General features: G+C 43.8%; 1 protein-coding gene across 1 annotated transcript in view; it reads left to right on the forward strand.

Moving 5' to 3' along the window:
- The window catches only part of SH3GL1 (SH3 domain containing GRB2 like 1, endophilin A2), a 140801-nt gene that overhangs the window by 44811 nt on the left and 81786 nt on the right, over positions 1-14204 (forward strand). The window contains exon 4 of the mRNA XM_083179331.1: positions 13874-14017. Coding sequence (XP_083035457.1) covers positions 13874-14017 — 144 coding nt within the window. The remainder of the gene's footprint in view (positions 1-13873; positions 14018-14204) is intronic.

Genomic DNA, 14204 nt, shown 5'->3' on the forward strand with positions numbered 1-14204 from the left:
GGAAAGGAAAAAAAGACACAACACTGCCCCTATATAAGGACCGCCCCTACAGAGGCTCAGTGTCTTTTTTTCCTTTCCAGGTAGAGGAGGCTTACCCCACACTGCTGCTACCTTCCCCGCTGCCTAGTGCAGTCAGGGGTTTAGACAATGGAAGGCTACCCGCTACCCAGACTAGTTTGTACACCTGTCTGGTGAACCCCACCGCTAAATGTGGCTGGGGGTTATGGATGTCAATTCCCGCAAGAGATACCTGCAGGCTTGCCTGGAACGCGGTATCCTCAAACAGGGAGCGAGCGCCATCCTGTGCGGCGTTCCCCTCTCCAAACTCCGGAGCAGGAGGCGCTGGGGACGAGGTCAGGCGCGGCGTCTGACGTCAGTAAGGATAAGAGGGCGCGCGCGCGCGCACGGAGACGCTTATGGGGCGTCTGACGTCATCAAGGAGCGCCAGGCTGTGCATCGCTGCAGAGAGGGACGCCAGCACTTAAAAGGGCGCCGCAGCTGACAGGGAACGCTGCTGAGAATCCCTGTAACCAGACGGACACCGGGTAAGGCTCCACTGTTAGCTTGCTAACGGAGCGCTATACTGCACTTACTATCTGGCGATTACTGATTACTATATCTGTGCTACAGTGTTTTATGCAGTTATGGAGGATGATAAAAAGCAGCAAGCAAAATCGGGGTAAGCCAGGAGGAAAATGCAAGTAGATTCATGTAAATGGACAGCCATTTAAGGGAGGACTTATGTGCTTACAGGTCAGAATCAAGCAAGGAGAAAATGGAGTTTAAACAAAAGCATAAAAAACTACATGTGGCCAAATGCTCGGTGTGTGATGCTACCCTGCCAGATAAATGCAAGGGCACGGTGTGTGATAACTGTAGAAAAGCCCCCATAATGAGGCCGGAGCAAATGGCGGACTTGGTCGCCATGCTAAAAACCTCCCTAGCAGACACCTTTGTGACAAAGGAGGATCTGAAGAAGGGGTCACATAAAAGACCCAGGGAACCAACTTCCGAGGACTCTGACCCAGGGGAAGGCCTCGCCATTGACCCTCAGGAAGAAGTGGAAGAAGGGGAGGTGACGCAAGAGAAAATGGAGCTGGATTTTAATCCAGATCTCCTTAATAACTTACTTATCCTAATAAACAAATCTCTCAGCATTGAGGATCCACAAGAGGAAGGGAAGTTACAAGACCTCCTTTTCAAGGATAAAAAGAAAAAACCCAAGTCTTTTCCCCTATCTAAACCACTACTAGACATAGTGGAAGAAGAGTGGGCTAACCCAGACAAGAAAATAGCTGTGCCAATTAGGGTTAATAAAATGTACCCCTTCGACACGGAGCAAGTAAAGAAGTGGGAGACGGCTCCCAAAGTGGACTCAGCCATTGCCAGGTTGGCAAGGAAAACCACTCTGCCTCTTGAAGACGCCAATGCGTTTAAAGACGCAATGGAAAGAAAGATGGAGATGAGCCTGCGTAAGCAGCACATTACGTCCGGGGCTTCCATAAAATCATCCTCGGCGATAGCAGTGACCTCGAGGGTATTGAGATCCTGGTGCCAGGACCTGGAGTCCGACTTACTGGACGGAGTGAAAAGGTCAGAACTCCTTAAAATTATACAGAACGTGCGGTACTTATGTAATATCTGGGCTCCCGTTTTTCTTATGAGACCGCATCCCCTCGCGGGGCTCGCTGCGCTCGCCACGCTTCGGGCACGGTGGCTCGCTGCGCTCGCCACACTATATAAAATCAACTCCATGCGTAGTTGGATAGTAGGGGTATGAAAAAAATGGGGTGCATTTAACATGGGAGCCCAGATAATACATAAGTACCGAACGTGCAAATTGCCGTCGAATTTATCTGTGATGCATCATTAGATGCGGTCAGACTGGCAGCCAGATCAAACGCAAGTACTGCAGTAACCAGGAGGGCACTGTGGCTCAAATCATGGTCGGCGGATGCCCAGTCCAAAAACAAACTGGTTGCACTCCCGTTCCAAGGTGATTACTTATTCGGGAAGAACTTGGACGACATCATCTCAAAAACCTCGGGGGGAAAGTCGGTGTGGCTTCCTCAGGACAGAGGGTTTAAGAAAACACCAAATAGATCGCAAAGATCCCAGTTCCAAGACTTCAAGGAGGCAAGAACATACAGGCCAGGCAGAGGGTACAGAAGACCCTGGTCCGGCGGAAGAAGCTCCTTTCGTGGCCAAAGGGGCAGAGACGGAAGGTTTGGATACAGACAAACACAATGACGCCAAGCAAAAGGTAGGGGGCAGACTGAAGAAATTTCATTCAGTTTGGGCCCAATCTACAAAAGACAAGTGGGTGATGGAAGCAGTATCACTAGGATACAAAATAGAATTTGTACAAGACCCTGGAGTATGGCTGGAAGACTCACCCATACCAAAAGACAGGGAAGAAAGGCTGGCACTAAAGCAAAGCCTGAAAAACATGATAGCACAAGGAGTAGTGGTGGAGGTCCCCAAAGGACAAGAGATGATAGGATGGCAATCGAGGTTTTTCGTGGTCAAAAAACAATCGGGAGGATTCAGGACTATACTGGACCTGAGAAGACTGAATGCATACGTAGTGGCAAAAAAGTTCAAGATGGAGTCTCTCAGGACGATACTCCCAGATATAAAGAGAAACGCGTTCTTGACCACTATAGACCTCAGAGACGCCTATCTCCACATACCCATCTATCCAGGACATCAGAAATTCTTAAGATTCCGTATATCAGGCGTAACCTACCAGTTCACGGCTCTGCCATTCGGCCTGTCAACCTCCCCAAGGACATTCACCAAAATCCTAGTAGTACTGGTAGCGAAGCTAAGAGAGGAAGGCGTCACAGTATGGGCATACTTGGACGACCTGTTGGTGATGGCACGGTCAGAGGAGCAAGCAGTAAACCACACTCACAGAGTTATGGACTTTCTGCAAGAGCATGGCTGGATTATAAACCTAGTCAAAAGCCAGCTTCAGCCCACGACAGCGGTAAAATACCTGGGGGTCATTATAGACTCAAGAACAATGAAGGCAATACTAACTCGGGAGAGAATAACAAAGATAAAACAAGAGATAAACTACTTCTTGGTAAGAAGAACAGTCAGCTCTGCAGACTGCCTAAGACTACTGGGCCTAATGTCGGCAGCGTCAGACGCTGTAAATTGGGCAAGGCTTCACACAAGAGGCATACAAAACTGCTTTCTGTCTCAGTGGGACGGGGACAGCAAGCGGACCACACAAAGAATTATAATATCAAAAGGAGCCAAACAAGATCTGCTCTGGTGGATGACCAGAGGAAGACTAGGACAAGGGAAGTCTTTCACCACAGGACAGCAAGTGTTACTGACAACCGATGCCAGCATGTCAGGCTGGGGGGCAGTATGCGAAGGGGCAGCTGCCCAAGGAGAGTGGTCAAGACAAGAAAGTACACTTCATTCGAACATCAGAGAAATGAATGCAGTGAGGGAGGCGTGTCGGCACTTCCAACAACAACTGTACCAGAGAGACATAATGATCAGGACAGACAACGCGGTTGTAGTAGCATACCTCAACAAGCAGGGAGGTACAAGGAGCAGACCGATGATGGCAGCAGCAATACTGGTGCTGAACTGGGCGGAAGCCTGGACGAGCAGCCTCTCAGCAGTATTCATAGCGGGACGAAAGAACCAGCAAGCAGATGCCCTAAGCAGGAGGCAGATAAAGCCAGGGGAGTGGGAATTATCCCAAGGAATATTCGAAGAGATAGCTATGAGATGGGGGTATCCAAAGATAGATCTCATGGCGACCAGAGACAACAGGAAGGTGGAGAAGTTCGTATCCAGACACTGGGAAAAAGGAGCCTGGAACACGGACGCACTGACGTGTCACTGGGAGCAAGGCCTGATGTACGTTTTCCCACCCTTTCCTGTCATATCAAGGATACTGAACAAAATTCAGAGGGAAAAGGCAACGGTAATAATCGTCGTGCCCACATGGCCAAGGAGAGCCTGGTTCCAGAAACTGATCAGGATGGCAGTAGCAGGGCCATGGAAACTGCCAGACCAAGAAGATCTACTATGGCAGGGAAGATATACACAGCGCCAACCCAGAGATTGGAACCTAGCGGCATGGTTACTGAAACCAGAACCCTGGTAAACAAGGGCTTCTCAGCTAAAGTGGTAAGAACTCTGTTAAAGGCCAGGAAAAGCTCAACATCAGGCACATATTACAGAATATGGAAAACATACACACAATTCTGTTTAATCCAGAAGAAAAATCACAGAGCCATACCAACAGTACTGGACTTCCTCCAGTCCGGCTTAGACAAAAAGCTATCTGTTAGTACACTAAAAGTCCAGGTGTCCGCACTGGGTGCCATACTAGACAGGAAAATTGCAGAGGACAAGTATGTACAAAGATTCATACAAGCATCCAAGAGGATAAGGCCAGAATTCCGTAGCCCAACTACACCATGGGACCTAAATCTAGTGCTAAATGCGTTAACCGAGAGCCCCTTCGAGCCTCTGGAAGAGGTACCAGTTAAATGGTTAACAACCAAAGTAGCGTTTCTGGTGGCAGTAACATCCACAAGAAGGGTGTCGGAGCTGCAGGCCCTTTGGGCAGAAGAGCCGTTCCTGAACTTTTATGAAAACAAAGTAGTCCTAAGGACAAATCCTCACTTCCTGCCCAAGGTAGTTTCATCTTTTCACATCAACCAAGAGATAGTACTACCGTCCTTTTGCGCAAAACCAGCTAATGAGAAAGAGCGAAGACTACACAAACTAGATGTTAAAAGAGCGCTAACCATTTACTTACAAAGGGTTGAGAACTGGAGGAAAACAAAAAGGCTCTTCATTGTGACAGAAGGCAAGAATAAAGGACTCGGAGCCTCAAAAGCAACCATCGCTAGATGGATCAAAACATGTATAGCAGAAGCATACAAGCTGAACAACAAGGAGGTCCCACAAAGCCTAAAAGCTCATTCCACTAGAGCAGTAGGGTCTTCCTGGGCCAGGAAGGGAGCAGCATCTCTAGAGGAACTATGTAAAGCAGCCTGCTGGGCATCAGCCCACACCTTCTCTAGACACTACAGTTTGGATATCGAGTCCTCCAGTGATGCGAAACTGGGCAGGAAGATACTGAGCGCAGTAATATAAAAAAAAAAAAAAAAAAACCCAAATAAGGGGATGAACGTTAATTCAGAGGGACATACATGTAGGTGACTACAACCTACTTGGTATAAGGTATGACTTTCTTATTCGGCCCCACCCAAATTTTTATTCTACACTGCTATGGTATTACCCATAGTACAGCTGCCATGGGGAGGTAGAGGAAAGTACGGATTCTTACCCGTTAATACGCTTTCCTCTACTCCACCATGGCAGCATTATTCCCTCCCTTGGGATATATGACGCAATATATGATGTTAATTTAAGTTATTTGTATAAAGAGTGCATACTCGCTGATAATTAAGACACTGAGCCTCTGTAGGGGCGGTCCTTATATAGGGGCAGTGTTGTGTCTTTTTTTCCTTTCCAGATCTACCTAATGAGGGGGAAACCCATAGTACAGCTGCCATGGTGGAGTAGAGGAAAGCGTATTAACGGGTAAGAATCCGTACTTTCTTCATTGTGCCAAGACCAATGCGTTGGCGATTTCTGCGATATTCATCCCAGGTGTAGACAACTGGGAGGTGGACTTTCTGAGCCGACCCGATCTGCACTCGGGGGAGTTGAGCTTACATCTTCAGGTCTTTCAGGACATAACCCTTGGATGCCCTGATGGCGCTGTGGGGGTTCTATTTTGTGTATCTGTTACCGCCAATCCCATTGATCCAGAGGGTTCTGAAACAAATCAAACTGGCACGAGTTCAGATGATCTTCGCCAGTCCAGATTGGCCAAGAAGAGCGTGGTATGCTGACATTTTTGCTCTACTACAAGAAGAGCCCTAGCCCCTGCCACTTCGTCCCGATCTCCTGTCTCAAGGGCTTTTTGTCTTTCAGGACTTATGGCGGTTACATTTAATGGCATGGAGGTTGAGAGGGAATTCTAGCCAGAAAGGGTAACCCTAGTTACCCACCTTTTTATCCACCGGTTGCACCTTGGTACCTTAATCTTGTGTTGGACTTCCTGCAGTCTTCCTGGTTTGAACCATTACAATCTGTGAGATTAAGTTTATTACATGGAAGTCTGTTCTGTTGCTGACCTCGGCCGATTTGGGGGCTCTTTCATGTCCTAACCTTGTTTTACACCTGGACAGGGCGGAACTTAGAACGTGTCAACAGTTCTTTTCGAAGTCTGTTTCCACCTTTCATATTAACCAGCCAATTGTGGTTCCGGTGGTCACCAGACCACTGGATGTGGTCCGAGCATTGATGGTTTACGTCAGGAGGACCGCCCAGACTAGAAAATCGGACTCTTTTTGTCTTGTATGACACTGTCAAGGTAGGTGGTCCAGGTTCTACACAAACTATTGCTCGTTGGATCAGGCTTGCTTTGCAGCAAGCATACTCTTGGGCGGCCCGTCCTGTTCCGAATATTTTTCAGGTACATTCTACCAGGTTGGTGGTCCCATCATGGGCGGCTGCAAGAGTGGTTACTACCTTACCATTGTGTCGAGCTGCTACGTGGTCTGGGACCAACACTTTTTTGTGAAGTTCTGCAAGTTCGATACCTTGGCGTTTGAAGATCTTCAGTTTGGAAGTTCTGTGTTACAAGGGTCTCGGCACACTTCTGGGAGCTTTGGAATGTCCCCATTGTACTAATTTGCATCCCAGTATACCCTATGGATGTTAGAGAAAAGAGGATTTTATATTCTCTACCGGTAAATCCTTTTCTCATAGTCCATAGGGTATACTTGTGCCTCAACATTGTTTCCTGTGCGGTTTTCACTTCAGTTATACTATTCGGGTCACTGCTCGTATTGGCTTGCAGTCTTCTCCAGTTATGCTGTCTTTTTTTTTTTTTTACTGTTCTTCTTTATCAAAACTAGCTTTCTCTTCACTGAGTATGGAAAACAGGAGTGAAGAACTATAACAAATGGTGCAATGCAGCTTCAGAAGAGTCCTCCTAGGTGTCACCAACACCTTAGGTAGAATGTGGAAAAAGGGTTTTTTTTTGGAAGAGACTCTTCAGGAGGCGCATAAAGTGGTAAATAATGGCACTGTAAAAGTGTAATTTAACGTGATAACAATTATACACAATATAAAATAAAGTGAAAAAAATAAAAAAGGAAAAGAAAAAGATTCCGGTCTGATTTTTTTTTTTTAGTGGTTGTCGACCGTGTCCTTTCTTTTGAATAACAAAGCTCCGTGTTGTGGTACTTTTTTCAAAGGTGATATGGTCAACGGTGCATATACAATAAGAAGTGAGATAAATATATGATTAGGTTTATTATATACGTATTGTGAACGTGAATTCTCAAGACTTCATACAGTGATGGGCGTACCCGACTCACTCTGATGGTATGTATTTTCAATCCTGTAGCGGTTTCTTTATCCTCCTAGTGGTCAGTTGTTCTTCACCTTCAGAAGTCCTTGAGGTTGGTCTTTGTGAAGTGTGTTCCCGTGATATGGAAAAGTGAAAAACCTTTTATACAGTTTGGAGAAATATTGCTGGGATTCTTCCTTATAATATCGTGTACCTCACTCACCCGTTAAGGTGGAGAGGGACGTATATAGAGGTATCTTTATGAGGAAAATTCACTAAAAGAAAGGGAGCGTACCAAGAACTTACTATCAATATGTATGGCGACTCGTATAGAGGTTTCTTTTATCAAAGTAGATTCAATGAAGGGCGTACCATAACTCACAATAAACAGATGGTGAAGACTCCTATCAAGGTTTCTTTCAGGTTTTTTGGTGTTCTTCCTTATTCAAGGCTCGGGATGTTGCATTTACATAAACATCGAGGGAAAGAGGAAGAAACTCCCAATGTGTAGTATTGCAGAAATATATGCATTCAATGTTAGGGCTATGGTGTCACTCCCATCACCATTATTAAAAAAAGGGGGTAGGCGCACCCGTAGTGGTTTCTTTAGCTTTAGGACAGCCGTGGATAGTGTACCTCGCTCACCAATTGATGTGTGATACCAGGTGAATAGCGTTTACTTTATACCCCTCCAAAAACGGGTATTTCTATTCAAGACTAGAGAGAAAGGCGTACCGTACTCACTGCTCAGTGTAGGGGTCCTCCACATATAACGGGTTCTTTAGTGTCCCGTGATCTGAGGAAGGCCTTTCATTTCTCTTTCTCCACCTCAAGTTATCACAAAGTCAAGTGTAAAAGTTAAAAAATTTATTTTAAACACAAAATGGCAGCAACATGATAAAAAAGGGGATCCTAACTAATGAGTACAACAAAGTGGTATCCCCGTAAAAAATAGGGCTTTAAAACACAAAAAAATAAAAGACTGGGTAAAAAGATACATACAAGTCCAATAGGAAAGTGGCTGTTCACCCTCCTCAGGAAATCATCAACGCGTTTCGGTCCTTGGACCTTTCTCAAGATGTGTTTTGAGGAGAGTAAGAAGCCAATATTTATATGGTGAACAGCCAATCCATAATTACAGGAAATTATGTCATGACAGGAAATCCAATAAAAGGTTGTCACATTATATTTATATTATAACGTGATAATATACATAACATACTGGAGTCTGATAAAATATCATACATCTAGACTATATAAAACCCTAAAATAATACAGATGATAAGTGCGGTACTTTTGTAATATCTGGGCTCGCCACGCTTCGGGCACGGTGGCTCGCCACACTATATAAAATCAACTCCATGCGTAGTTGGATAGTAGGGGTATGAAAAAATGGGGTGCATTTAACATGGGAGCCCAGATAATACATAAGTACCTATGTGCTAGCATATTCGTTACCATGGAGATATGAAAACAACATCCGGTCCCGCTGGGGGGCAATGATGCGATAATGCACATTGCCTAAAGCTTTTACTGTTTAGTTCTTAAGATGGAGATGGGGCTGATGTCCTTTATCCAGAGAGTAGGCGTACTTTTAAGTAGAGCCCTTTTGATGCCGGTATCTCTGGCTGTGAACCGCATTCACGCCGTGGAACGCCTCCTCCTCTGACCACCGGACCCGGAAGTAGTGTCGGGGAACTCGGAGGGATGTAAGTGGAACATGGAAGCCCTATTCTGTGCGTCTCACATGGTGTAAATGGTCAAAAGCTTTTGGATTGGCTGTTCACCATATAAATATTGGCTCCTCACTCCTCAAAATACAACTTGAGAAAGGTCCAAGGACCGAAATGCATTTATGAATTCCTGAGGGTGAACAGCCAGTCTTTTTATTTTTTGTGTTTTAAAGCCCTATTTTTTAGGGGGATACCACTTTGTTGTACTCGTTAGTTAGGATCCCCTTTTTTATCATGTTGCTGCTATTTTGTGTTTAAAATAAATTTTTTTACTTTTACACGTGAGTTTATGATAACTGGAGGTGAAGAAAGAGAAATGAAAGGCCCTCTTCAGATCACGGGAGACTAAAGAACCCTTACATGTGGAGGACCCCTACACTGAGCAGTGAGTACGGTACGCCTTTCTCTCTAGTCTTGAACAGAAATACCCTTGTTTTTGGAGAGGTATAAAGTAAACGCTATACACCTGGTATCACTGCTCAATTGGTGAGTGAGGTACGCTATCCACGTCTGTCCTAAAGCTAAAGAAACCACTACGGGTGCGCCTACCCCCTTTTTTTAATAATGGTGATGGGAGTGACACCATAGCCCTAACATTGAATGCATATATTTCTGCAATACTACACATTGGGAGTTTCTTCCTCTTTCCCTCGATGTTTATGTAAATGCAACATCCCCAGCCTTGAATAAGGAAGAACACAAAAAAAAACCTGAAAGAAACCTTGATAAAGAGTATTCACCATCTGTTTATTGTAAGTTATGGTACGCCCTTCATTGAATCTACTTTGATAAAAGAAACCTCTATACGAGTCGCCATACATATTGATAGTAAGTTCTTGGTACGCTTCCTTTCTTTTGAGTGAATTTTCCTCATAAAGATACCTCCTATATACGTCCCTCTCCACCTTAACGGGTGAGTGAGGTACGCGATATTATCAAGCAGAATCCCAGCAATTTTTCTCCAAACTGTATAAAAGTAATCTACATAAGTTGTGTTTTTCACTTATCCATATCACGGGAACACACTTCACAAAGACCAGCCTCAAGCATAGGAGGATAAAGAAACCGCTACAGGTTTGAAAATACATAACATCAGAGTGAGTCGGGTACGGCCATCACTGTATGAAGTCTTGAGAATTCATGTTCACAATACGTATATAATAAACCTAGTCATATATTTATCTCACTTCTTATTGTATAATCACTGTTGACCATATCACCTTTGAAAAAGTACCACAACATGGAGCATCGTTATTCAAAAGAAAGAACACTGTCGACAACCACTAAAAAAATCGTACAGGAATCTTTTTCTTTTCCTTTATTTTTTTATTTTTTTCACTTTATTTTATTGTGTATAATTGTTATCACGTTAAATTACACTTTTACAGTGCCATTATTAATTTACCACTTTATGCGCCTCCTGAAGAGTCTATTCCAAAAAAACCTTTTTCCACATTCTTCTCTGAGTATGTCCATGTCCTTCAGCACAGTTTACCTAGACTAAGCTGTGGGAGGGGGCATAGAGGGTAGGAGCCAGCACGCAGCGAATGAAAGCTTATGTGCACCGGCTCCTCTAGACCCCCGTCTACAGTGTACCCCATTATACTAATTGCTTCCCAGTATACCCTATGGACTAACGAGAAAATGATTTGCCGGTAAGGAATATAAAATCCTCTTTTCACACTGGCAGTTCAACCCTTATTATTGCCAGAAAACCTGGGTTGCGGTTCTGTGTGAAAGTGTCCACAAAGAAAGAAGAAAAAAAAACCTGCCATCCATGCGAGGATGGTTGATTCTGGGAAGAACTCTTGTTACAGGGCAATGATAATGGGTCCATTTCAAAATATATAGGGAGCTGGCTCTCGGGCATTTTGAGATCTCGCCTCCAATTGATTGCAGAGGAGAAGCACTGACAATATCCCGGATCCATGACTGGGTCTTAAATTGCTGTGACATGGCTTTCAACCTGTGGTTAGAAACCTGGGCTATAACCAGGAATTTGGTGTGAATGGAGAATTAGTTTATTAGGGAAAAGAAATTGCATGGAGCAGCTTTTGGAATAGTTGGCACATTTGGAATAGTTGTAGCACATGGTGTGTTTCGCAAATTATATATATCAGATTTAAGTAATTGCTAACAACGCAATGATTAGGAATAATGTCCAGTAATATAATATCAATTTTGAGATGGTTTTGCATAAAAGTAAGTTTTGCACCTGGACAATACCCTGTTGCACTGTGCCGTTGAAATGGACTCATTAACTTTATAAATACCCATACATTTCTCATGTGGCTTATAGATTTTATAAGCCTTTCTATGTTCCCATATTTAGCCTTAACTATATTGTGTATGTGATGTAATGGGGCATACACTGGGGCATTACAGGCCATTTCTAAGCGATCTGTCTAGATTGCATAGAAATTAAGCACCGATCGATCCTGCACATTGCTGTTGTCTGACTCTATTGAGAACACTGGCAGTGACAGATTGCTCAGCACACATTGCTGGTGTAGCACTGTGTACTGAGCAATTTGTGCTTAACTAGGTCGCTCAGCATAAAGCCCCTGTTGCCCCATGTGTATGCGGTTTAAGAGCCTCAATCTCAAACCATGCTGATCAGCAGCAAACAATTTGTGGGTATATATGTGTGTATACTGTATATGTATGTGTGTGTGTGCGCGCGCATGTATGTATGTATGTGTATATGTATGTATGTGTATATGTGCATGTATGTATGTGTATATATATATATATATATATATATATGTGTATATATATATGTATATATGTGTATATATATATATATATATATATATAATCACAGAAGAGATCGCACAATGCTTGCTGTACACAATTGGTTGACTGTGCCCGGTCATAATCAATATTCAGCACATCCCTGTCGATGACAGAGAACACCAGCACCAGTCCATGTAAGAATTTTAAAGCAGATTTATTGGTCCTAGCTAGGACATCTCAATGCTCAAATGCATAACATAGTAACATGACACCCAAACAGGCGAATACTCATCAATTAAGCAGTCATCTTAACGATCCTCGACGGCCGTTTCGGTGCCCAAAGCACCTTTGTCAAGAGGGGTCATCAACCTAATGGCAGCTCAGAGATGCCTTACATAGGGTTACACCACGCCAACTCACCTGTTGCGTTCATTGCTGATTGCGGCAGCCGCGCTGTACACTCAGCCGTCCAACTCCATTCACTCCACGCCTGGTGACGTCATACCGGAAGTTCATCCCGGCAGACGGAACCAAAAGCTTCAGAGCCAGGAAAAGGGGGCAGCAGAGTGGTTCCCAGGCGCCGGAAGCTGTCATTACAAAAGCGTGCACGTTGTCACGGTTACCCGTTTGTAAATACACTCTCAGTGCATATGGATTACGTGCCACGTCTGTAAACACATTATAAATGCATCAAGCCAATATTATAGTGCCAGATCTTAATCATAATTCCATATATGCGTGCACCAACAACAAAACAGTGCAATGCAATCATTAATAATGACCGCAGCAATAAAAAGAGGAAAAACATAAATACGAGATATAAAACAATGTTGCCAAATAGATGCTATTTAGTGCAGCAGCTGCTGCAAACAAATATAGATGATGATCAAAAGATATTGAGGCAGCATCAAAGGCCTCCATAATTAGAACTCCAAACCAGATGCTGTTAGCTCAATACTCACTGGATCATCGCATCATTGATGCGATGATCCAGTGAGTATTGAGCTAACAGCATCTGGTTTGGAGTTCTAATTATGGAGGCCTTTGATGCTGCCTCAATATCTTTTGATCATCATCTATATTTGTTTGCAGCAGCTGCTGCACTAAATAGCATCTATTTGGCAACATTGTTTTATATCTCGTATTTATGTTTTTCCTCTTTTTATTGCTGCGGTCATTATTAATGATTGCATTGCACTGTTTTGTTGTTGGTGCACGCATATATGGAATTATGATTAAGATCTGGCACTATAATATTGGCTTGATGCATTTATAATGTGTTTACAGACGTGGCACGTAATCCATATGCACTGGGAGTGTATTTACAAACGGGTAACCGTGACAACGTGCACGCTTTTGTAATGACAGATTCTGGCACCTGGGAACCACTCTGCTGCCCCCTTTTCCTGGCTCTGAAGCTTTTGGTTCCGTCTGCCGGGATGAACTTCCGGTATGACGTCACCAGGCGTGGAGTGAATGGAGTTGGACGGCTGAGTGTACAGCGCGGCTGCCGCAATCAGCAATGAACGCAACAGGTGAGTTGGCGTTGTGTAACCCTATGTAAGGCATCTCTGAGCTGCCATTAGGTTGATGACCCCTCTTGACAAAGGTGCTTTGGGCACCGAAACGGCCGTCGAGGATCGTTAAGATGACTGCTTAATTGATGAGTATTCGCCTGTTTGGGTGTCATGTTACTATGTTATGCATTTGAGCATTGAGATGTCCTAGCTAGGACCAATAAATCTGCTTTAAAATTCTTACATGGACTGGTGCTGGTGTTCTGTCATCGACAGGGATGTGCTGAATATATATATATAATTTTTTTTTTTTTTTTTAAACTCTATTTTTAATTTGTTTTACATGACTAAAAAAACATTGTTGCAGTTTAAAAATAGTTTCAACCAAACTTAAACAATAGTAAATGTTTGTGTTTGTGGGTAATATCAATATTGATTGTGCTACAATTACTACTTTGTCTGTTTTAATTGCTCAGCCTCTCGTGCCAAGCTATCTATGCTGAACACTGTATCAAAGATTCGTGGACAGGTAAAAAATCCAGGATATCCCCAGCCTGAAGGTCTTTTGGGAGAGAGTATGATACGTTATGGAAAGGAGCTTGGAGATGACTCAAACTTTGGTGAGTACGTTGTCAAGACAGATATGATTGGATAGGAACACACAAATCTGATCAGCATAATGTTTGACCATTTTTCTGCCATCTCACAATGGTTTGCATCTTCATGGCTAGATAAACTAGATTATTTTCAGTTTGCTCTATGTCCTTAGGGGTACGGTATAACTGACAGTCAGGATTCGGACTGTCG

This window comes from Crinia signifera, chromosome 1, assembly GCF_055691185.1.
Source record: "Crinia signifera chromosome 1, ASM5569118v1, whole genome shotgun sequence".
Classification (NCBI taxonomy): Eukaryota; Metazoa; Chordata; class Amphibia; order Anura; family Myobatrachidae; genus Crinia; species Crinia signifera.